The sequence below is a fragment of the Mustela nigripes genome, chromosome 12 (assembly GCF_022355385.1).
Source record: "Mustela nigripes isolate SB6536 chromosome 12, MUSNIG.SB6536, whole genome shotgun sequence".
Lineage (NCBI taxonomy): Eukaryota > Metazoa > Chordata > Mammalia > Carnivora > Mustelidae > Mustela > Mustela nigripes.
Window position 1 is genome coordinate 48,903,997 of NC_081568.1, and position 26,304 is coordinate 48,930,300.

General features: G+C 39.9%; 1 protein-coding gene across 9 annotated transcripts in view; it reads right to left on the reverse strand.

Moving 5' to 3' along the window:
- Positions 1-26,304, reverse strand: part of EBF1 (EBF transcription factor 1) — a 385,140-nt gene that overhangs the window by 75,737 nt on the left and 283,099 nt on the right. For 5 of the 9 annotated variants that reach the window (XM_059417269.1, XM_059417264.1, XM_059417266.1 and 2 more), the window contains exons 9-10: positions 23,672-23,805; positions 4,336-4,462 (exon numbers count right to left, since the gene is read on the reverse strand). In XM_059417269.1, coding sequence (XP_059273252.1) covers positions 4,336-4,462; positions 23,672-23,805 — 261 coding nt within the window. The remainder of the gene's footprint in view (positions 1-4,335; positions 4,463-23,671; positions 23,806-26,304) is intronic. The other 4 variants (XM_059417271.1, XM_059417265.1, XM_059417268.1 and 1 more) reach the window with 1 other exon arrangement.

Genomic DNA, 26,304 nt, shown 5'->3' on the forward strand with positions numbered 1-26,304 from the left:
AATAGGCAACTGTGGTTCAAAGCCATCACATGATGTCCCCAAAATAACCTCCATAGTGAGTGGTAGAGCTAAGTGTTCCAACTACCCCCTTCTAGTCTTGAACCCAAGCCCTTCATCACTAGGTCATTTTGTCTCCTTGGGAATGAGAGAGGAAAGAATGGGAGGAGAAAAGAAAAGGTGGGGGGATGGAGAGAAAAAAAAAAAAAAGGAAGGAGAAGAAAATAAACAGGGAGAGAAAAGAAAAACTTGAAAGACATGGTGCATCAAGTCCCATAGAGTACATTCAGCCAAGGTGACCCCTCCTACATGCAAAGCTGTCTTGGGCATGAGGTACACACAGGAAGTATTTCCAGGAAGAATTTTCATTTCAAAGTTAATTCTGAGACTAACATACAGAAATTGGAGGTAGTTTTTCCACAAGGGCGGGAAATTTGGTGAAAAATCCTTAGAACAGTGGAACTTGGTGACAGAATGATCTGAGAAGTGACCTAACCACATTCACTGGGGCTTTCCCCAGCTTGACGGAGAGCAGGCATCCATAGCTCTCCATGCCCACCTGAGCTAGTCAGACACCGTCCTGGTGGCTTACTCTCCCTGTCACAGTTTCTCCAAAGATGGCACCCTTCCCAGTGGAGAAAGAATAGTGATGAGGCAAAACTGGATTTGGCCACTTCTCATCAGGGAAACCAATTCTAGAAGTTAGAAGAAGCATCTTAAAGGCTTCTTAGAGTCCTTTATCAGCTCTTGAGGTTGCTTAAAGCTTCGCAGGAGAGATTACAATTCTAAAAGATCCAAGTCCCTTAAAGATGTGGCAACAGCAGGAAAACAAGCTGGGAGAAGAATAAAGGAATTGGGGAGACCTTTTTCCGTGGTACTGGGGGGTTATGGTGGATTTACTTCCTATAGGACTGATGGACCAGACCCCAGAAGAGGGCTTTGAAAACAGTCCTGTCATTAGAAAGGGGTTTTGTTTCCTTCTATCAGGAAACATTATTTAAAATTTAAACTCTTACAGAAGAATAACAGGACACAATAAGCAGGATCTGGGAAGTACTATTTGTTCTGATCAAGTTGGGATTCACTTTGCTCCCTCACAGACTGGGCAAACCCAGAGACCTGCACATCTGGCGGCTGAGAATTCCCTGTGTCCCCAATCTGAAGAATCGATGATGGAGAGCAGCGTTCCCACTCCTCACAAGTGGAGCCAGCTTGCAGGCAATCTGTGTTTAGTCAAATTCTTTCCTCCCGTCCCAAAAAGTCTGCCTTTATTTGCATAGATTAGGCCATGCTGTTCCTGTCTCAGTTTTTTGTTTTGTTTTTTTTTTAAACAAGTATGGATTTTTTAGAGACTTCTACATGCACACACCCAAACTCCCTCACACACTCAGCAAACTGCAACAGTGCTTAAATTGGGGTTGTGAGTTTTCAGTCCCTGGATATCCCCCTCCCCCGCCTTTTTTTTTTAAGGGAAAAATTCCAAGTGACATTCCACTAAGAAACAAGACATTGGCTCAGCCCGTCCAGAAAATCAAGCTTCACATCTTGAAATGCTATGGAAGTTAAAGAAAATGAAGTGGGATCTTTTGTGGGTTGACAGAAAAGGATGGCTGCACGTTCACTACGGCCTGAAGGGTTGTTTGGATATAAAGAACAGAAAGGTTTTATGACCATCTCTGCCTTGGTTGGTCAGTGGTGACAAGCATAGAGGTAAACTGAGTAAATCAGGAGCACCAGCTGTGAACAAGTGATCCTAGGTAGGGGCATTCAATGCTAATTAAGAGGCCACGTGTAGCTGACAAATTAACAGAGATTCCCCTACATTAGAAATGAGGTAATATCCCAGCAAGCTAACAGGTAACTCCATCAGTGGAGAAGTTTCTGTGCTAATTTCTTCAAAATTTTCTTTCTCCAATGCGGAGGGAAGTTGAACTCTCCTAGAATGCTTAATAGAGTACGTCTTCTTGTCTGTTTCCCACAGTTTAAGGCAAGATCAGAAGAAGCATGTTCTCAGACTTTACATTTCCCACACACATACACACGTGCAACACACCCAGGATTTCTCTCTATTAGTCCTAACTATTTTGCTGGACTTGCAAATCCATCGCTTTTTACCTTGGATCCTAATTCCTGTATGATACATGTTTTTCAAGACGTTATTTCTTAAATTGAAAGCAATTTTTTTTAGTGGTTAAAAAAAATTCCAAATCATAATGGGTCCCTAGCTATTTTCTTTTGAGAACTTAAGTAATTTAGTGGGGATGATTTTTTTTTTTTTTTTAAACTTTTACGGCCAGGTGGCTCAAGGGGATATTTTGTTGAACACTGATTAAAAATAATTTCTTCTAAATGAGACCTGACCACAAAATGGAACCATTAATGGGCAGGGATGTTGTCACCAAAGCGGAATCATGCCTGATTACCTCCTGTACCTCCCACCACACCGGCATTTTCTTCTTCTTCTTTTTCTTCTCCTTTTTCTTGTTCTTAATAGCAGAGTAAATAAGCAGCCAGCAAAGCCTAAATGTTTTTGGCCAAAAACAGAGTCCAAACTCCTCAGAGAAAACATTTGGCCTCTGTGGTTTTGTAATATGTTCCAGAACACCGAGTTCAGTGAGGAACATTGTGAAAAACTCCCATCCACTGGAATGATGGTGGGGAATGTTACAGTATCAGAAGTTTCAATTGGTCCTTTTCCTGTAGGCCCATAATGAGGCTTGTAAAAAAAAAAAAAAAAAATAGTGCTATGTGGAAGTTCTCATGGGAAAAATGAATGGCAAGAAATCCTAGCTTTAAAAGAAACAGCTAATCTGCTAGTTTGATTGTTCTTCAAAACTTACGCTGAACCAATGAGCCTAATTAAAAACACTTGGCCTACTTCTATAAAGCATCATAGCTTTCTCTATGCTTCGTTTGTATACACCACAGAACTCCAGATAGACTATTATTTTTTCAAGTGCTCACTAACAAAGTGCTGACTTTGTTGGGATGGCTGAGCTAATTTCTTGAACTCAGTGTGAAACCTTAGCTAAACAAAATTGTGGTAATTTTCCTTAATTTGTAAAAGTGATTGGAGTGCAAACAAAATTTTCCTCTTGGGTCAATCCTATAATTTTCAATTAACTAAAACTAATCGTCAGGCAGGCACCAAACCTGCATTTTGTTTAAAGGGCTGGGAGGCATTTCCAAGGGTCAGAATACATTAGTTGTTTTTATAATTTTGAGAGAGAAGGAGAGAGAGAGAGAGAGAGATTGAGACGAACAAGCATGGTTGGTTTTGTTCCTGGTATTAAAATACAAAAAGGAAAGATGCTTTGAGGTAAAATGTCACAGCAAAATAAAATCTGTCCATTTAATTGTATGGCTATAATTAGGATGTGTTAAGAGAGTTCTCTCTTCACTGCTCTGGATCTTCTTCGTGTGGAAGAAACCTACACTCCATACTTAGTCAGGCCCTGTGGTCCTCTATTGAATGAAGAAGGAAACGTGGGACGAGTTCTTGGAGACAGTTACCTGGGGATGACAGTCGTAAGCAGAGGGCCTAGAATGTCACTACTCCCAGTGAGGCCCATGGACCAAGATCACAGTCTCCCCTGGGAGTGTGTTAGAAAGGCAGCGTCTCTGGTCCCACCCAGGACTACTGAATCAGAATCTGATTTATAGAAAGATCCGTGGGTGTTTCGGTTAGCACATTACAATCAGAGGATCTCCTGACATACACAACGGACGCTTGGCTGCGTGCTTGCATTTCCACGGGGAACCTGCCTGGTTCTCTCCATCTGATGGGGTGGTCAATTTGCCTCCACTCTGCAACCCTACCTTCTTACCACAAGGCAGATCTATGTGTGCCAAGGCTGTTTAGGGAGGGCAAAACACACTTTATAGGAGAAGGAAGTACCAACCCAGAATGAAATAGGAAACTACCAACTCCCCAGCTATGACCAGGCTGAAGAAAGTTGTCCTGTTCATTAAAGCACATCCATACTCCATAAAGCAAATAAACCCCAACACAGATGGCTTAACGTACAGAGAGACTGAACTGTCTACCACTTCTTCCTCCTTTCCTTACTTCTCAGGCTGCTGCTTAGGTATCCAACCAATTTCTTCTACCAAACCTCTCATTCAACATGGACACCCAGATGAAGTCTTAAATAATGATATACTAATACTAACAATAATAGCCAGTCATCTGGTCCTCTATGTGGTGAAATGGACAAAGAAAGACGGCCCTGCACATGAGATTTTAAAATAAAATGCCCATGTAGACATACAAGATAAAGCAAAACACACACAAATCCGAGGAAAAGCTCTGTGTCCACCATCTGCAACTGTTCTTACCTGTGTAAATGAATCTTCCCGGTGTCCCTTTGCAGAACTGTTTCGACTTGTAGGACAATGTGACTTCTACAACACCAGGGATATGCCGGGGAGGAGTCTGCACGCGGATGGCATGAGGCGTAATCAGCTGGGGAAGACAGTGGGGAGAAAACTGTCACTGCGATATGTAAAGGACTCATTTCACAGCCTTCCCATCAGCTCTCAATAAACATAGCTTTAAAACACATAATTAACCTGTCAGTGTTTACACGCTATCTTGATGGAACCTGTATCAAAGACACTGACAATGATATTTACAAGCGCTCGGAGCACATCCACAACAACTTTATCTGAGTTTCCCTACCCAGCAGGCACGCGGCTTCCTGGATTGAAAAGTGAACCTGGCCTAATGGAATGATTCATCTACTACGGGATATCCTTTGGAAAATCTCTGTTTGAGGCAGACACCCCTGTCAGAGCTGAGCACTGCCATGCCTCTCCAGAAGCTGGTGGGCCTGGTGTTTGAACTGAGCCCTTGAACATGTGGAAAACACAGAAGTAGGAAATCAGTGGGCCAAGGCACTCTGATTAGCTGCAGAGCCCACGTACGAAATACCCCTAAAGACCATTTGGTGCATTAACTACCAGAGGCTCAATCAAAGAGCTTTAAAGGAGAAACTGCCTCCCTGGAATAGCTTAGAGATCTGGCAGAACTAAGGACTGTCCATAAAAGGGAAGTGGAAGTTTGGGGAGGGGGCGGCAGAATGATTCCTGGTTCATTATGCAAGGCCACGTGCACAATGAGAATGTTCATTTCTGAACCCTGTTGGCAATCAGATTACACCGAGAAGCAGAATTTATTTTTTATTACTCTTATCTTTGTTTATGTAACTGGAATGTTATTAATGGTCATAAAACTGGCATTATCTGGTTCTTTGAAAAATCCAGCCCTGGCATTTGACTGCTTGACCTCTGATGGTGCTGGATTCTACATGTTCTCTCTCTATGGTTTCAGTCACTGCCCACTTCTTGACTCCTATCAGAGTCATTTGGTTCAACATTTGTGGTACTGAGTCAGTATACAATGGATTAGCACTTGGGTTTGTACTAACTTATGAGGATAACTTAGAGGAAGCTTTTTTTTTTTTTTTTTAAAATAGGCAAACCAGACCCAATGCAGATGTTTTGCCCAGAAAATTACAGGTGGCACTGTTGAAATAACCACAGGCAACACTGTGAAAATCAAGGTATCAGCCCTTGGGGCCCACCTGAGTAAACTGTCCTAGCACCAAGTCCCAGGGAAAAGAATCTGAGAAAGTTACTACTGTGAAAGTCCATGAGTAATTTTTGTCAAATGCTTGTTTTTGATTCATAAAGAAAAGGCCATCTGCATAAAAGTCATTTTAACTTAGTAATTAAAAATGTCTATCCCTTTCTGTAGAATGTATGGAGTCTTCGCTTATTTGCTGGAGACACTTGAAAGATATTTCAAGAAAATCATGCTTATGTGGAACCCCTGGAGACTGAGTTCATCTCCATGGCTAAGTGTTTTGGATGGCTAGAGTTTTAGCAAGAAAAGCACACAAAAAAGTATTTACTTCAAATTTTGTCCTTTTCATATTTAATTTCTTCCAAAATCATTGCATTTTTTCCCTAAAATAAGCAAAGTATATATACTTCAATTTACCCTTGATGAATCAAGATCGTCATTTGGAACACTCATTATCTATTGCTGTATTGAGAAAAGCCTTCTTAGTGACTACTGAGGTATGAGGATCTATTTTCCCCTGTACTAAATGGCCTTAGATAACTACAATTTTTAAGTTATTTCTAGTTTGTTCACTTTCTTGTCTTTTTTCTCCTGGTGTGCTTTGCACCTTCTAATCTGCACTTCTAATCTGTAAGCATCAAAATCAGGAAATCAAGTTTACTATTGTACAGAGAACAGAAGAAAGAAAGAGGCTCTGAAGGGCAGTAAAAGATGATAATTCAAAGTCAAGCGCATGTTTAATCGCAACTTGTCAAAGTGTTTTTGTAATGGTGGGAATTCACTCTTGATGAGCCCTTAGGAGGTATCTTCCACATTGCTGAGGAATTTACACATAGACACTAATTTGGCCAGATCAATGACCATATTATTGTTACTGTTAGTATTATCCCTTTTTCTTTTTTCCCAGATGTGAAAATGCAATCCTAAAATTGCTGAGTTGCTTGCACAAAGATTACCCTCGTGAGTACAAGTTAGAGCAAAACATGACACTGATACAGCTCAAAAAATGACCAGGACAAACCCTTCCTACCTAATCATAGAGAAGAACTTGTTCATATGGAAACTTTTTATTTTTTTTAATTTTTTTATTTTTTTATTTTTTAATAATATTTTATTTATTTGACAGAGGTCACAAGTAGACAGAGAGACAGGCAGAGAGGAAGAATTAGGCTCCCTGCTGAGCAGAGAGCCGGATGTGGGGCTCGATCCCAGGACCCTGGGATCATAACCTGAGCCGAAGGCAGAGGCTTTAACCCACTGAGCCACCCAGGCGCACCCTCATATGGAAACTTTTTAAAGGAAGTAATAAACTCAAATTTTTCAGATCCCAAGATGGGTGTGGGTGTTTTTTTCTATCCCCATTCTATATCCATTTTTCATTTGCTGCCTGACCTTTGCTATATTTTTGATGATGGAAGTCGCCATATTGCTAGATTCCAAATAGGCCATATGCTTCTATTTTTAAGAGTTACTTAGGATGTAGAGTTAGATCAATTCACAATAACACTTAGGAGAACTTATAGCCAGTTAGAAAATACTTCATCTGCCTCCCTTTTCAGAAGAAATAAATTTTAAAAGGTGGAAAGATATTAGTAAATAGATGAATAGAAACATCTTCTTACATAAAAGGACTTACTACCTATGAGCTGCTACACCAAGCAATAGAATTCATGGGCTTTCTGAATTGATTATATAGGACTGCAATGAAACTACTGACTTAAGAGTGAGGTATTGGCATAAAGCAGTAGGCTCAGGAATTGAAACATTTTCATTTACGATTTCACTTTCAATTTTAATCAATCACCTTAACTAAAGCAGAGATTCCTTCTTGAAATAACTACCTTTCACAAATGAGGTAGATTATGACTTATCATTAAAAAATGAATTTGTTGATGTTTTCCTCACCGTTGATGTTAGTCTGCAAACAGCCTCTGGCATTGACATACTTGATGACATATCGATGCCTTACAAAGGAAAAACATTTTTTCTAACTTCTATCAATCTGAAAGCATGCGGTTATTTACTAATCACTCAGAGAATCATAGACTTTGTTGCTGGAAGGAACTCTAGTAATCATTTAAAACTAACCCTCTCGTTTTAACTTCCGAAGACACAAAATTCTAGAAAAATCTACAGGCTTCAAAAATTGACCCAACCACTGAGGGGAAGAAAAGGGTCTAAATCTGTAAGTCTAGAACCCAAGACAAATACCATTACCCCACCACTGTCCCAGGATGGATAATTTCCCACACTGTTCTAATCTGCTTGAACCGAGGTCGCCATTCCAAGAAACAGAAGGAGGAAGAGCTCAGGTGAATCTAAAATTTCCAAACTCCCGTTATTGGAATACCACTTTCTCAGTTTGGTCATGACTGTATACCACCTATACAATTATATACTTAATATTTTAAAAATCAATTACTTTTTCATTTAATATAACTTAGTTTTAAGGGAAACTTCATATCCCTCTCCCAGCTGGAAAGCGGGTATCCCTGCCAAAATAAGAAGGTAGTACAGGTGGTAATTTTAAAGTTAATATGATATTCTTAAATTCTAACTAAATAGTGCTCACAACCTGAAGGAGTTTACTGAAAGGGGAAACCAGCCAATGTTAGATGCTACAGACTTATTTGCCCCAACTGAGACTTACTGCCTTAACATTAATCTGAAGATTAAAAGACAAACAAAAAAAACTACTTTCTCACTATGTGATTCAGTTCTGCCTGATGTCTGTGTCAAACCCAAAGTTTTGTCCTGTCCCACCAGAGACACGTGCTCCATATTTTGGGAAATGTTGTTCTAAGTGATTAAAGAACAGATTCACTCTTGACTTGACTTCCTTAAATCCCAAGCCAAATGAGTTGAGCTAAAAATAAATATTCTTATGAAACTGTAGCATCTGACACTACTTTCTCCCTTGTTGGAAGTCTCTACTTTCCTCACTTCTGTGACACTAATTATAAAACTTAAGACTTGCATGTCTGATGGTTTACCAAAACACTTTCACATTCACTATCTTTTAAAACCCATTCTTGTAGGATATGTATTCCAGATGAGAAAAGTTGAAGGTCAAACAAGTTTAACAAATATCGTTTTGAAACACTAGGAAGAAAACCGGTATCTTCTGCTTGTAAATAAGTGTTTTCTAGAGTTCTTCTTTTATTCATTGGTTCCTGTTTTCCTCATTTGCTAACTTTTCCTTTCTGCCAACTTATTAACTGTTGAAATTTTACAAATTCTGTTCTATATTTTCTTCTCTTTTTACTTGCCTAACATTTTGTGAGTTTACTCATGGGCTCAGCCACCTCAGTTAGACTGACTTCCAAATCTACACCTGTAGATTTGATCTCTTTGGTCACGCACCAAACTTTTATTAGCAACAGAGTAACAGAATCTCCCTGAACACATCTAATTGCCACCTCCACCCCAACATGACCCAAGCTAAATTTATCATCTTACTACTTATAAATGTATTTTTTGCTCCCATGTTCCCATTCTTGGTTAAGGGAATGCTATCCTTTGAATCACCCAAAGTAAGATCATCTTTATTTTTTCTCCCTTCCAGTTTTTCTTTTTCTTTTTTTTTTAGTCATTTTGATTTTTCCTCCTTTGGCCTCCACTGGCTCTTTGCTTTGCCACTTTCCCACTTTTTTCTGTTCAAGTTGTTACCATTTCCTACTCTGAGAATTACAATAATGGTCTCTCTCTACTTCTTCTTTTTCTATCAGAATTATCTTTTTCAAATACAACTTCATCATCTTGTTGCCTTACTCAACGAATGCTCCTTTTAAATACAGTATATGATCCAAACTCCTTGGCACAATATTCAGGGTGCCCCAAGGACTGACAGCTAATTTCCCTTTCTAATCTTACTTCCTATTTTGCTCTTCCCCATTCTGGAGTGTAGGGCATGAGGATACATGAAAGCACCACAGCTGTGCTCAACATCTTTGCTTTGTTCGTGTCATTCCTTGCCTATACATTCCCCTACTGATATTCTACTTATTCTTTGAGACCATGTACCCTCTCTCTTCCAATAAGTTTTACCTGATCTTAAAAGTCAGAGTTACCTGTACCTTTGTAAGAATTTATATAATTATGGCATTTATTCTATAACACTTAATATCCTATTTTGTTCTGTGCCATAAAGATTTTCCTACACATTTTTCTCTCATTAGCTAGTTCCTGAGATCAGTGACAGAGTCTAATTCATATTTATATCCCCTAAAGTATTTAACTTAATGCTCTACATACAGGATATTTCCAAAATATTTCTGGAATAAATACTTACATAAATTAGGCCATAATTCTACAAGAGGTTTGACTCCATTAGGCATAGTAATACCTACCCATAAGAGTTCACTGTTCCTAACCTGATAATATTTAATTCTCATTCCCTAACTAAATTGCTCTTAAAATGAATTATCCAACTGGCTCAGCACAGGGGTTCCTGCTTGAACCAGACTTCAGACTTCATCTAAGTGGTAAAAGAGAAGAGGATTTCTAAAGGTCTCTGACTCCTGTGAGAAGGAACAGAGGGAAATAAAGGAAAGAAAAAAAGGTAAGAAAGTAATACTAAGAAAATAGCCTACACAAACACAATGTTAAATGTTAACTGTTTATTTCTGGACAGACGACATGATACGTGATTCATCTCCTCTCTCTCTCTCTCTCTCTTTCTCCGTGTGTATGTGTATGTGGGTGCACATGCGCACACACACTTGCACAGGAAATAAACAATTAAATAATTCTGGAATAAATAAATTTCTACATTCACAGGTATTAGTTTAATTATGAGAAAAATTTTTACTAAAGATCAAATGTAGAATAACATCAGTTTTATGCAATATGTGCTGCATTTAATTATGTAAGAATTAGATATGTATCTGCATGGAAAAAAGACTAAAAGGAAAATTATCAAAGTATCAGGGACAGTTTATAAAACTATGGGTAATCTTATTTTCCTCTGCGTACCTCTTTGAATTCTCTAACTTCTCAACAATAAGAATGTGTTAATATTATAATCGGAAGAAACCATTTTTAGGAGTGGCATTCTGATGGAAAGATACCCATGCTCTCTGCAAGGCCCCAAGAGAGGCAGCCAGCACACCCAGGACATACGGCAGCAGGGATCACACTCCCTCCAAGCTGCTGGTGTGAGCATTCCCTCCTCTCCAGACTCAACACAAGGTCAGAAGAGCCCTATGCTGGCTGGCAAGGTGGGGCATGCTTGTGCTGAGAGATGGAGTGCAAACATGGGGGAGGTGGGTGGGCCTCTTTTCCACAGAAGTAAGAGAAACAAGAAAGAAGAGTTCCTCTGTGGATAGACCAGAAGGGGAGGATGGTGGCGGGGGGCACGGAGGTGGAGGCAAACCTCCAAAGAGGCAGTCTGTCTGCAAATTCTGAAAGTCCAGAAGAAGGGCCTGGGAGTGGAGAATTCTTGAAATAGTTTTTATAAAATTCTTTTCACATGTTCAAAAGCATGACCCATATGGGAGGGGAAGGAGAGTACCTAGTATTTAAAAATGTTAATGGAGGGGCACCTGGGTGGCTCAGTGGGTTAAGCCTCTGCCTTCGGCTCAGGTCATGATCTCAGGGTCCTGGGATCGAGCCCCACATCAAGCTCTCTGTTCAGTGGGGAGCCTGCTTCCCCCTCTCTCTCTGCCTGTCTCTCTGCCTGTTTGTGATCTCTCTTTGTCAAATAAATAAATAAAAATCTTAAAAAAAAAAAGCTAATGGAAACATGTTGCAGAATCTCAGGTAAGAAGAGCAAGTCTTCAGAGTAACTTTCTTCTCTGAGAGCCAGTAGCACTCCAACTCATGCTAAACAGAAGATGGTGGGGACCTCCATGGTGGCTTCTACAACGGTGGCCTTTTGTCATCATCTGACTGTGTGCCAAGCGCTGTGCAAGACTCTGTCAGTGACTCTGTACTGCACACTAGGAGCAGGGATGGGCATGAGCTGGGTCACAGATGTGGAAGGTGCAGGCAAGTGAAGTAACATGACCAAGAAGTGACCAATCTGCCCGACTACAGCCACCACTGTACAACACTCGCTGTCCCTCCTGACTGCTGTTCATGGTTTCTCCATACTTGCTATTACAGGTGCTTTCTACCAGGTCTCCACTATTGACAGGATAGAATGTGTCCCAACTTCTACATCCTCAAAGGTGCTGGGAGCACAGTAGGTACTCCGAATAGCCTTTTTTTTTACTGCTGAGAAGCTTAGCTGAGAATTATTTCTTGGCAAAACAAAAAAGCAACTCCAAGATAAGCTTTTATGTGTGTTGTCTCTCCAATAGGACTATATGAAATAAATGCAACTTGAAGTTCCAAGCCACAAAGCCAAAAAAATAACTAGGATTACTAGAAAGTACACTAGTGAGTTCTCCTTACTAGCCTTAGGATTTAATATTTTAGCCTTGATAATTTTCAACACACACAGTCCAAAGAAGCAAAGACTTAAAGAGAAGGGGTGAAAAGGAAGGGGAGAAATACTTAACTGTCAAGACCAGAAAAGGCCTTAGCTGGGCTCTGCTGCAGCGGTCTTCAGGTGCCGCCCACCCAAGGGTCTGGATTCTAACATTACACTGGCCCAACCACCCATTGCTACTCTCTGTGCCTCAGTTTACTCATCTCACACTGCACTGGTCTATCTGCTCTGTGGGAGTGCTTATAATAATGTTAAATATGCTTTGTGTTTGGGTAGAGCTTCTCTAGGGGCCCTAAAGCACTTTCCAGATTAATTTTTTAATTTATGTATTAATAATTCTCACAGCATTCTCCCTTCTCCTCAATTAGGTTAATAACATCCATCTCTTTTGAGATAGGCAGGGGGTGCTGAGTGATGGACACGAAGCAGACATTTAAATAAGAAAACTGTAACATAAAAACATAATTAAAGCTTCAAAACCAAATTGACTAGGGATTTTTAAAGAGACACCACAGTAGTAGTGACCAAACAAGCCAGCTTATTTTTCCTCCACTCTGGAACATTCGTTTTTCTCTAGTTAAACATGGTGTTTAAAAAGTATTATTTTCAGGAGCTCCTAAAGGAAGTTGAAACACAAAAAATGTATATTCGTGGCGACTGTACTGGTTAAACCTCCACATTATGTGTCTGTTCCCCTGAAGCGGATACAACATAAATCAGGATGCCATCTCTCCTCCTGAGTCCCTCAGTGAATTCTGGTTGTTCTCTAATCAGAGTTCTCCGGGTTTCGTAACACAGACTTCTTCATTCCCAAGAATTGCCTGTCTCAAAGGCAGTATATGATTTCTCCGAGAACGTGAGAGAAACCCAGTGGAGGCATTTACTGTTTCACAAACATTCTGGTTTCCTTTTGTCCTTTCAAGAAAATAACTTTAAACCAATGTTTAACAAAATATGTTGGGTCACATGAATTCGCAAAGATCAACTTTATGTATGAAGGTCAGAGGAGACTTAAAACTAAAATCTCAGGAATTGAGTTAAATAAGAGATTTACAACATAAGTTTTCAAATGGTCCTTTGCGCTACCTGAAATTTCTCTCATATATAGAAATAGACACAGACACATAGTAGAGAGATATAGATATATTTTCCTATTTATTGTCTGCAACCTCAACTAGAATATAAGCCCTGTGAGGATATGAGTTTTGTCTTTCTTGTTTTCACTTCTAACAGTCCCTGGGAAGCAGTAGGCAGTCAATAAATACTGAGTGAATGAATACCATAATGCTATGTACCACCACTAATAATTTTGGATAAAGAGTCAATAAAGTCACGTGTTAACCTACAAAAAAAAAAAAAAGAAATAATCAATACCACTTCACTTAAAAAAACTATCTATTTAAAAAAAAAAAATCTGTTTACATTTACCCCTCCCAGAAAAAACCTTCAAGCTTCCTGGTATCCTCATTAAACATTCACAAAAATATACTACCCAATTCTTCTGACCAAGAAACTAACCAGGTCCCTAAATCAATGCAGTTAATTGTACAAAACAAAACAGCAACAAGATCATATTTCAAAATAGCAGATTTGGGAGGAAAAAGGCTAAAATAAATACATTATACTTCAACTACCTTTGGTTTTGTGGGTTGATTTATTTATTTATTATTCAGTAATTTATTTTTTAAATAAACTTTCTCTAGCTCTTTCCCAGGATGTAAATCTTGTGCCAGCCGGGCCCCATTAAAGACTGGATCCCATCCTGACCATCTGGGAGCTGGAAAAGCACTGGTGAGTTCCTGAGGTCCAGAGTAGTCCAGAAGGAGAGGACTGGACACCAGTAACGCCAGCCCCTGTGGTTTGAAACTGCACAATGAGCTCTTTCTCAAGGTTTGTTTTTCTAAATTCAGTTAAGAAGGAACATCATTCCCTGCTCAGATCTGGCTTAGGGTCCTGGGTTGCTGCTTGTTTGTCTGAAAATTAAAATATAAAAGAAAAGGCAAAGCCAGATACATTTATGGCAGAGACTAAATGTATGTTACCAAAGCTGGCAGTTTGCAAGGCAGAATCTTTGCCTATATGGAATTAGGAAGGAAAAACATAAAAGCCAAAAGATTGCTAGATGGGGTAACAGGGAATGAACTCACTTTTCAACAAAATACTTCTAAGGTCTTTCCAAGTTCCAAGAAAGGAGTATCAAAGCTGTAAGGTACTAAACAGAGTTGACTTTGAACAGTTTTTGTGCGTGTGGCATAGTTCACATTTGCATACTGCATACACTGATACTTGCACATATATTTGGTAATTCCTCATTTAACATGTCCCTTCAGGAAGTGAGCTGCATGGAAAACCAGAGCCAAACCCCTTTTAATACCGTGCCACGACAGCTGCTTTCACTGGGAGTCTTTTGAGGATGCATTACACACATCTTGCTGTTTTAGAGAGAATATATTGAATATAATTGCCATCTCTGTCTTGATGACTCAGGGCCACTGTCATTATGAACAGTCATTAATGTGCCACACAGTAATATAGTTCTGCGTCTGCTTTTTAGGTTTTCCATTTCTGCCCTTGACATTAAGCTGTCATTTCTGCTGTCACTGAGCCTGCTTCTAACAACCTGCCTCTAGCTTGCTCCTTCTGATTTGCTATGACCAGGGAAAACAGATAAGATAATTTGTTAAAAATTGTTGTTCTGGTTACCTAAAGTCTGTTATTTTCTATATTTACTTTTTTTTTTTTGAGTTGAGGTTACTTAACAGTGTCTCTGGGTAAGTGTAGTTTTACTCCATCCTTACTAGACAGCTCAAAGATGGCTCTGGAATCACAGAGATTTTGGTTCAAGTCCAAGCTTTGCAAATTACCAGCTGTGGAACCTTTGGAAAGTCACTCAACCTCTCTGGCATTCAGTTTCATTACTTGAGAAGAAGGTGGGACAAGGGAGGAGGCTAGCTATCTGATGAGTCTGAGGGTTCATTGACATAATGCCTATAAAGAGTTTAGGAGAAGGTCTCACTGGTATCAATCACCTAGAAAGTACTAGTTTTCTAGTACTAGTACTAGAAAGTACTCACCATAAGCAACAGATTTACACTAAGGTAATGTGTGCACTCCTGTTGCACAATAAATAAATCTAAATATAAACTACTTAACCACACATGCATTAACAAAAACTAAACTGTAATCTACCTGATACTGACACATTGAAGCATCATGGAATACAATAGTTGTTAATAAAAAACATTTGTTGGAAGGAAAGAAGGAAAGGTGTCATTCAACATTATTCTGTGTAAGTGTGTATAAATTAATGCTTCTGATATGTGAGGATCTGGGCTAAACACTGGAGACTAAGGTGAATTTAGCATGGGTCCTGCCTTATGAGAGAGAACATCCCCTTAAATCACAATGATTAAAGATAGAAAGTTATAAGGAACACAATATAATACAGAGAAGATCATGTAGGAATTTAGGTTGAAAGGAAATATTCATTATCTACATTGTAAGGAAATATTTCCCAGACAAAAGTGGCATTTTACTGGATCTTAAAGGGAAGAAGAATTTGCACACAGAGAGGAGGGAAAACATTGTGGAAGAAGGAATGGTAATCGAAAGGCCAGAGTGCAAAGGCAAAAACCACTCAGGGTATAAGGGGCTACTAACAGCTCAGTGTAACGGAAAGCCAAAGTTAAGATGAATGGTGGGCAAGAATGTTAAAAAGAAAGGTCAGAGCCATCAGGGGGTATGCTTGAATCCCAAACTAAGGAGTTGTGGTTTTAGGAAGGAGGAAGCCAGTACGGTTGTGTATGGAGGAAGGCTTTAGTTCAGACCATTAGGGAGCCATTCTAGTGATCTGACTTGAGTGCACATATAAAATGAAAGCAACAATATATAGTTATCCGTCTTCTTCATAAAAATCCAGAGACTACAGCCAGGTGTGAATTTTGTCTTTGACTTATGTTAAAGTTCGAAATGCATCACACTTGCCTGGTTTCCATTTTCAAGCAATGGGCACATACGTGTGTCTCCTGAAAGCACTGTGAACAACTCATGGATAATGTCATCTTAAAGTCGTTCCTAACCATCCCATAATTATCAATGTTGAGGATAGATTTCAAGTGCCTTACTCATTAAAAATAAAAATATAGACTAAAGCCCTTTTAGGAATAAGGTGAGCATGATTGTAACTATGTGACCACATTAAAGAGGCCATTAGAGTATTTTTAATCTGTTTTTTTTAAATATGCTGGCTCATTTAAAAATGATTCCCCATAAAATAACTTGGGCTTGAAAGGTGTTCTTCAAAGTCACACTCAATGTTTAATGCAACCAGTTCAGACTGCTTCTTTTATTTCTCACAAATAAAGTTTATGATTTTGCATTAAGCATCTTCCACTTGACAGGTGATCGATAAGTAGAGGTTGCATACAGACTTGGCAGCTTAGATGTTTAGGACAAGTAGGAAACCTTGAATTAAACTTATACATGTAAGCCTCGATATATGTAAAATAAATGACACAGCCATTTATATTCCATATCGACATCATGAAATTTTGAAAGATATTTGTGATAATGTCTTTCTCTGCCTTTCTTAATTGTATGTTTGATTTGAATGGAACTGTATTGCATACAAATGTGATATAAATAAGAGTCATTAGGATGCCAGTGCCATCATGTATAAAATTTGGGAGGGTTCAGCAAATATAAGGTAATTTATTAAAAGACTAAAGAAATACCATGAGAGAACTGGAGAATTGAATAGGGGGTGAAGCTGGTGTCTGGAAAACTGGGCTGTGACACCGGCACTAAGAAGCAGCTAATGCATTCCCAGGACAAGTCACTGTATTACTCTAGAGCCTCTTTTTCTTCATTTCCAAAAAACAGCTGCACTCGATGACTGGAAAGGTTCCTCAAAGCCCTCAAAATTTTGTGATTCTACATGTGGTTCTGTAAAAATCAAGGCCAGACAAAAAAGCCTGGGAAACTTCCAGTGGGAACATGTATGAGTTGTAGCCATTCATTTTTTAATGTCACAGAGAAGCAAATGCTATTTTTTATTTACAATCCTTCCGCTGAGCTATGTGTATAGATGAGAATGGAAAGTAGAGATAGGAAAGAAGAAAGAAGTCAGGAACTGCATTTAAAACTGTGTTTTCCAGCTTTTGGATTAAAGCAGGAAATCATTTCTCAGCCCCCAAACTGCCATTTATTCACCCAACTGTATTCACCCACATGTCTCCTTCACCTCACCCTCCAACAGAAGTTTCTTTGGACTTCCCCTTATCTCTGGGAATGCAGTTGAAGAAAACATCTGGATGCAAAAGACAACACGTAGCCCGTGTGTGAGGCTCACTGGTTCCTACAGTGATGAAACGGCCTTCTCCATTGGAGCTAAGTGGTTCCGGCCATCTTTAAATGTAACTGTCCTGTAAAATCACATGGCATCTAGTGCCAAGTGTGCAGTGACTAGAACCAGATGCAAAATATGAGAGAAATTCTGTTCAAAGCCTGCAGCATTAAAGAATAATGACTCTACACATTCCAGATCTTATCTGAATAACACTCTGCAAATACTTCAGATGATTTTCTCACATCTATCCCAGACCAACTGCTTCATGACTAGATTTCATGGCTTTGCTTCGTTAACATGAAATCCAGCCATCACCAATATATCAGGTTCTGTGGTCACAAAAGTTTGGGACGTGTCATACACTTTATCTCAGGTATTCACCGTGCATGTTAGTATCTCAAAAGCTTTGCAAATCCCTAGAACGAGGACCAGTTGAATTTATTTGACTCAACATTTCCCAGACTTACCAGGAAAAACCTCCCTCCACCATCTTCCATGGGATACCTATTGATATCCAAAAAAATCGGTATATTCCACAGAACTATCTGGAAAATGAATTAGACCAACATTGTGGTCTAGGTCTCCTGTTATATCAGATACCAGGACCTGAAGCGTAGAACATAGAAATACAGACTAATGATATATCTATAGGGAGATCCAATTTTGTAGCTAATTAAATGGTTTTGATGAATCCTTTTGCAAATAAACACGATATTGGTATCTTGCAAGTGTGTTGTAAAAGTAAAGAATAATAGTGGAAGAAAAGAAGCTACTTGCTACCGATCCTCACTTCGTGCTTCTTACTTTGAAGGAACTCTTAAGGGAATAAACTCTAGATAAAAGGCATTATAAAATTGTAGCTGATTTCAAGGAGGAGTTAGTCTAAGTCCCTCATTTTCAAATGGGGAAACTGAGGCCCGATGGCCAACACTAACTAAAATCTAGATCCTGTGACTCAGCAATAGAAGGACTGCACCCACGTCTCCGGATTGGCTCCTTGCCTACCGCCGACCCTTGCCATCTAAACCCTTGCTTGGATGATTGTTTGCCTGAAGTCCCCTTCATCTCTGCTCCTCACCAATCTCACCATTGTGCTTTCCTTAAAGGCATCATAAATACCTTAAGCTGTATAAATTCTCCCAGAGACTGCTGTAATTAAATCAAAGGATGGTCAGAGCCTAAAATGCCTAGCAGAGAGAGGCACCCGTACATCACAGGAGCTTGGCTGGTTATTTGAACAGCCTACTTCTGCCTGTACCATTCTCTATGCCTTCGAGGACCTTGCTTTGAATTTTAAGCTAGTCCTTTAACACTGGATTATAAAAATATATTATGTAACTCCTTAATCTGTTTCATGGGAGCAAGTTCCTGTTCCAAATAAAACACCAGAGTCCATAAAGGCTAATCGTGATCACCCGTAGTACCTATCTCAGTGCTAGACACCAAGAGGCAAGCCAAGCAGTACTCATTGCTTAGCAATTAGAGCAGTTCAAGGAGATATTAAAGGAAGTATTTGCTCTACATACCAGTAGCAGCAACCCCTCCCCCCTCCAAATCACATGTTGATGGAAAAGCAAAAACAACCAAGAATATCTCTGATCGAGGAAAAAACTCAACCCACATTAATCACGAGCACACATCAATCCTGTTGATCTTTCCTGGGTTTATTTACAACATATATATATTTGTTAATTCTTTTGGGTAAAGGCAGGCTAAGAAGCCCAAGGGTATCAGTATAATATTTCGCTTTCTAGAAAGACAGAGAGGAGAAAAGGCAAGAAATGCTAAGGACGAAGAACAAAGATGGCAAACCAAATTCACAGGAAAGCGAGGCAGTTCTCCCCCAAACTTGGGAGCTCACAGAAGGCAGCCCTGAGTGAGGAACAATGGAGTGCCACCTTTCTTCTTCCCAACCCTAAGGGGGCAATCAGGGAGCTAAGCTGAACTACTCATTTGCAGAAGATTGGGTTGGTAGGGAAAGAGCACAGAGGAGGGTAAATTAGCCAGCCCTATTTTCTCTCACTCTTTTAAAAATTCTTGAGCTAAAAAAAGACTCCAAATAATAGCATCAGCTGCTAATCTAAAATGTTATCTGCTTGTCCTGGCCCACCAGCCTGCTTCCTGAGTGCTTTGGGCTATAGAGTGAGGAAATGGAGAAGAGATAAAAGTCTACTTAAAATTAGAAGTAACCAGGTCCTAGAGGTGGCACAGATCATGTGGCCAGGGCACAAAGAGTCAGATAGATAGGGGTCCTGTGTAGAGATGAGGCCCAAACAGGTTCACTGTCCTACCTAAATTCTCTATGTTGGCAAGGAAGAGGTTGTCTTCTGCCCCTCACACAAGATAAGTATCCTTCACATGGATAAATTCTTCCTAGAAGCCAATGGCTCCATCCACAAGCATATACAACCGGATGAGTAAGAGTGGTCCCTTCATTATCCCTTGCATCCCAAGTCTACCGCAGCCTGGAAGGTGATAGTAATTGTTAAGATACCCATCCCCACCTCACCACAGCATAAGACATCAATGGCAATGGTGAGCATCACACCCTAGTCTGATGTGATAAAACACTAGGGTAAAAATTGGGGCTAAATCATAGACTATTTAGAAGGTGAGGCCCTAGAGTCGGGCTGTCTGTGTTCAAATCCCATGTCCTCCCTTTGATCACTGAATGGCTTATTTAACTTCCTTAAGTCTCAATTTCCTCATCAGTAAAACAAGAACAACATGGGTAGACAGATGTTGCAATGCTCACAGGAGAGCCATACCAAACACTCAGCGTGGTACCTGGCAGGAACCAAGTACTCAGGGAATGTAGCTGGTATTAGTCATACTACACATTTGTTCCACAGATCTTTCACAGATATCCTCTCTTAAATTCTCACACTATTGACTTCTGATTCTATCCAGTGGAAGCCTGCAGAAATGGTCCAGAACTGGTGGATGATTTTTGCCTCTACCAAATGAAAGGCAGTTATGTAATTTTATGTGATTAAAAACAACCACCACAGTCACTACTAGTGTTAGTATTACTACTAGCTCTCCTCTATTACCTGGATTTCTAAGCATGTTTTTTTCTTTCCCCTATTTCTGTCCTGTTTCCCTCTCTTATGTGTCCGTTTGCCCTCTCAGTAACTTGGGCTTTTATTTCCTTTGTAAAAAGAGCCACTGTAGTATAAAATGCCGTCTCTAGCACTATCTGTGTGACAATGGGTAAGTTTCTTAAGCTCTCTGATGCCTGGTTTTCTCATATGGATCTAATACAGGGCTATCAGGAGGATCAAATAAAGTGATACCCATAAGTGCCCAGGCATGATAAACCCTTCAGAAATGTGAGTTATCTCTTAATTTCTCAGTATTACACAATGGGTTTTTGGAATTGAAGCAGTACCAAATTCTCTCCCTTCACTAAAAGGGAGAGAAAATCATGTCTGTATGAAATCTAAATATATAAATAGTTTAGAATATTTATAAGAAGTTCACCTCTGCAAGGCTCATGTTTCTGAAATGTCAAGAAAAATAACAACCCATATCAAAATCTTCCATGCAGACTCCCACCTCTATTACGGCAGAGGATTTACTTATTTTAAAATAATATCTAATTTTGGAAACTGCCTGGTAGGTTTCCACCGGAAAGGGTCAGAGTTGATTTATGACATAATCACACATGAGAGCAGCTGGGCAGGAGGTGGTGAGCCAAGAAGGAGCACGCGTCCCCCACCCTCACCTCCTAGCTGGACCCGGGGCAGTGGAGGGCCTGAGAAAAGGGGAGGGCAAAGGCATAGCCTTACTGGGTTATTTTTTTTTTCATGACTTACATTGGTTTTGTTGTGTGGAAACAGATCCTTTGAAGTAATCTGGATAAGTCTAAATTAGAATGTAATCTTCCTTACCTTTCCCAAAAGAGGGCAAGGATATGGGGGAACCGAGAGGAAACCCAAGGACCTTGACTAGGAACAGGGTAGGGGTACAAATTAATGATTTCCTGATATATCAAAGTCCTTGTTCCATGACCAATATGGCGTTGGGCAAAGATTGGATACAAAGTTTTAAAGGAAGTTTCAAACTAACCCACCTTATTCTCAGAGGTTTAGTAAGACTTCCCACCAAATCTGAGTCCCACTTCTCAGGCCTCGACTACAGTAATATGGAGCAAGAAGTGCACGTTATATTTATTCGTCCCTCTTCCAACTTCCAGGATAAGCAACAGAATGAGAGATAGAAAGGGATGAATATATAGCCCACATGATCTGGGAGAGGCTGTCCTTGTGAGGACTGCTGTCCCCAGCTGCGATAAAGACACCAGACTGACATGTATGTGATGCTTCTAATTTTACAACCCAATGGTCCCAACAAAGAATGGGCACAGTCGGCAGCGGGAGCTCAGTCCACCTTTCATGCTGGGATGGCCCATCCACCTCAGATAGCAATCAGTTCAGTGCACTGAGAAGCCCATCTCTGATTCAGTTCTGTGAGAGCTTTGATTTTCCGACCATGCACAGGCCGCTAGTCAGGAGTATTGGAAACACGAAACCAAAGGCAGCACAGGCTGGCAAGGGGCTGGCCAGCGTGGGTTCCTGGCAGTAAGACGGGCACATAGAAGACTTAAAAAGAAAGACAGGCTCTGCGTTGGGAAGATAAACATGCTCAATGATTAGCCTTAACTCTCTGATTACCCAGCAGCACACCTAGAGATAAGACACAAAATATCGGGGCGCCTGGGTGGCTCAGTGGGTTAAGCCGCTGCCTTCGGCTCAGGTCATGATCTCAGGGTCCTGGGATCGAGTCCCGCATCCCGCTGAGCAGAGAGCCCGCTTCCTTCTCTCTCTCTCTCTGCTTGCCTCTCAGTATACTTGTAATTTCTCTCTGTCAAATAAATAAATAAAATCTTTAAAAAAAAAAAAGACACAAAATATCTACATGGTCTGATCAGTGGTATTATGGGAAGACAGATAGATACTGAAATAAAAAAATCTGGGTTCTAGCTTCAGTTCTGCTACTGACTTCTCTGTGTGGCTACATACATACAATCCACACTCCACAGGCTCCACGCAGCTGCTTTGGAGTTTTGTACCTATTTATCTCTAAACCTTAATGTCTTCATCAAGAACAGATATGTGCTGGATGCCTTGATGGCTCAGTGGGTTAAGCCTCTGTCTTTAGTTCAGGTCATGATTTCAGGGTCCTGGAATCAAGCCCCACATCAGGCTCTCTGCTCGGTGGAGAGCCTGCATCCCCCTCTCTCTCTGCCTGCCACTCTGCCTACTTGTGATCTCTTTCTGTCTGTCAAATAAATAAATAAATCTTGAAAAAAAAAAAGATACGTGCTAAGGGTGCTAAGAGGGAAGGATTGAGATGATCTGTGTCAAGGGCTAAGCACAGTGCCTACTGTACAGTAAGTTCCAATAAAGCTTAGAGATTCACACAACTGCTTATAAAACAAGCAGGATGAATGAGCTCAGCAGTACCTTATAGCCCTAACATGGGTCTTATTCTAAACTTCGGGGAAGTGAAAGAGAAGGGGCTGTGGGCATGCTGGATGAGAAGTCTAGGCTCAGAATACAGAAAGAAAACAAAGACATGTTTTCCACGACGTCTATATAATAGTGATGCTTATGTTTTATAATCTTGAGCTAACGTTGATTATTGCCAGGCAAGTCAACTGACAGGTCAAAATAATGATCACAGTGCTTAGAAAGCACTACAGACATAGAACAGAGTCATTTTCATGTGGTTGGGGTCTCATACTAAGCTGCCCGTGAGCTGTAAATTCTTAGGGCTGGAAAAAGCCTTTGGGTCTTCGAGGTTGCGCTGGTCAATCCCTCACTCTTGGATAAAGAAGCCCTGAATAATTCAAGAACCACCTATAGCTACATTATTACCGCCACATGAATGGTGCTCCTTGAGGAAGGGTCTCCAGTAGACCGCATCTACAACTGTTCATGGATTACTATCTTCTTGAAGTCTGAACAGGGCTTTTCCTATATATTTTGTGACTTTGCATCTCCTTTCCAATTCCCAATATACAATAGGACCTCCACACCAGGGCTAACATAAGAGGACAAATGACAAAACAGAAGCTCGGCTGGTGCTTACAGGCCAGAGGATGGAAGTCATCCCAGTAGAAAGTAGTGCCTCCAGGTATACCCAACCCATGTCTCCCGGTTTCTCAGAGTTCTGCACACTAGAGCTGGCCCACCCAGGGTGGTACCACGAAATTCTACACACACTCTATTAGAAATTCAAGTGTAGACAGTATCCTCAACTAGACCAACCTATTAGATATTAATGTTCAGACAACACCTACCTCACTCCAGACCAGCATGGTACCGAATATGACCTGTAACCCATCAAAGAAATTGTCCCCTATGATGATCACAGTCGCGCCTCCCGTCGTCCATCCTTCACTCGGGCTGATGGCTTTGATACAGGGAGTAGCTGCTTTTCAACACACATGAAAAAGAGAAGGAGTCTGCTGTTAGAACCAAACTTTAATGATGGAGACTTGAGAAAAAGAAAGAAAAAATATCTTTTATCTTTTCACTAACAGAAAGTCCCCCAAGATCTCAGCATTTCCTAGCTGCTTTAGGATCTGAAACCTAAGGGTGCAATTTCAGTTTTTAAAAGCATCTGTTTCATTGTTTCTATTGACATACATATATTTTACCCAATCATTTTCAAACCTGAAAGCTTATAAAATAAAACACAGAAGCAAAATTTAATTTATGAGATGCTAAAGATTAAAAAAAAAAAATTGGGTGGCTTTTTGGAACACACTGGAAACCTTATTGAATTGCTTCATAATTAAACATACTTCCCGAAAAGAAAATCGATAGATTTTTAGATAAGCATTTCTGTCCAAAGGGAAGTGAGAAAGGAGGCCAGAGCAAGAAAATATTCTTGCTCCATGCCTTCTATCTGTAACACTAACACAGACACATTCCTCATAAGAAATCATTAGGATTTTTTCAACAAATGTCATGGATCCCATTTTATAGATGTAAAGTTTGCAGGTCACTCAGGGTGAATTATGTAACCAAATAGCTGAGTCAGGGCTGAACCACAGAAAGTCCCATGACCTTTGCTTTGTTGCCATTCCCAGGCATAAAACTCTAGAATGGACTTCTAAAAAAAATTCTTATCTCTTTTCTTGCCATTACAAATGGCCCTTGGAGATGGGAAATAATTTGCCAATACCATGATTCTAAACAGACTGGAGGTGGCATGCCTGGTGAGGATGGCATAATTTCAACAGAATTGCTAGGCGTAAACATAATCGCAGGATTATGTTTTTGAAATGGCTCAGAGGACACCAAGGATTTTTGACTCCACGATGCCATGTTGTTGTTCTCATTATTACTTTTATGAACAAGAACAAAGCAAAATTCTAAAGCAAGGGAGATATTGCACAAGGAGAGGAAACGAGACCCTTCTCTCAATAAAAAGTTTATTAAGTATCCAAGACTGACTTTCCAAATATTGAAGCCAATGAGAGCACCAGTTAATTTTAACGGGAAAAAAGCTGGAAAAAAAAAAAAAAACTATTGGACTTTGTCAAATTTGGCAACATGTCATGCTTTAACTTTTGCAAGAAGAAAAGAAAATATTAAGCCCAGCCCGGTGGGACCATTGTTCACGTGCCACCACACAAACAAGTAGAATGGGTTTGATTTTGATTCAAATTCATCTTATAAAATAGCACAGAGAAATAAGGAAATATCCAAACTAAACATTTCATGTTGGCTGAACTCATAGTAATGCATTTACAACTAAAACTGGACAGTTCAGATGCCTTTTCTCTCCATCACTTTCTCCCCAAAACAAAATAATTAATCAAGAAAATGTAAGTGATTCATGACTTGAAAATTCTTGTCCAATTTTTAACAGACATAAAAGTTGTGATCAATGCTCCACAGGCATAGGACTTTTTCTTAAGCAGAATTTTTCTTTGGAAGTGAAGATGTTTAAATGCATTATTGAGTATTCCCAAACCAATGGCAGCGTATGATGCATGATTTCAAGAAATGTGTAAGAGAAATCAAGTACATTTAACAACTATGTAGAATTCCTAACATAAAAGTAGTTTGGAAACATTCTAGTTAATGTCTCAAAATCTCAATTCTTAATTTCTAACTCAGAGGCTTCAGTTGCTAATGTAGAGTAGAAAGAGCACCCTATCTCCAGATACTTCTGAGAACAGGATCTTCAAGGAGTCCAGCCTATTGGTGAAGTGTGAAATCCAATGGCATCATTAAATGCTGACCCTGTGACTACCCTCATAAACAACAAGAGACTCGATGTTTATTATCTGTATGAGCTTTTATTTTTAAAATTTTATTTTTGTAATAATGCAAATTTCTTTAGGCAAGTGTCTTTCTTTAGATATTTCTTTAGATAAGAAGGGATTCCTCCAGGCTTACTTATCAGAGTACAAAGGCGGCAGAACAGTGTTGGTTTATCTTTGAGAGAATCTCCTGTAGTAGGATGTTCCGATAGCACGGTCAGGCTGCTTTCAGCCTTGATCCCCTCCACTTCTTTCCATTTGTTGTTTGTAGTATAAAGAAGGCATGTAAGTGTGCGTGTGTGCATGCGCGCTTTCACACACTTCCTAAAGAAAGTGATAATGTTTTCAAATTCTGTGAGGAACCAACCAGAAACAAAGTTAACTATCAACTAGCCAGAGGAAAGAAAGATCTTCTTGAAGCTTCCAGAGATAAGCTGCTGTGGAAACACTATGTGACACCACCTTCTTAGCTTTTTGGAGAAAAGAACCGTTGAAGGAAGTACTTTGAGAAAAGAGTGAGTGACACACCCCTCGATTGTCCTACCTCCCCACTCAACCATCCATTATCCCTGCTTAGAGATTAGATGCCATTCATAGAACAAGGAAGTCATGCGCACCTTTCTAAAGTTAGGCTTCAAAGCATTCTATAGGTGCTT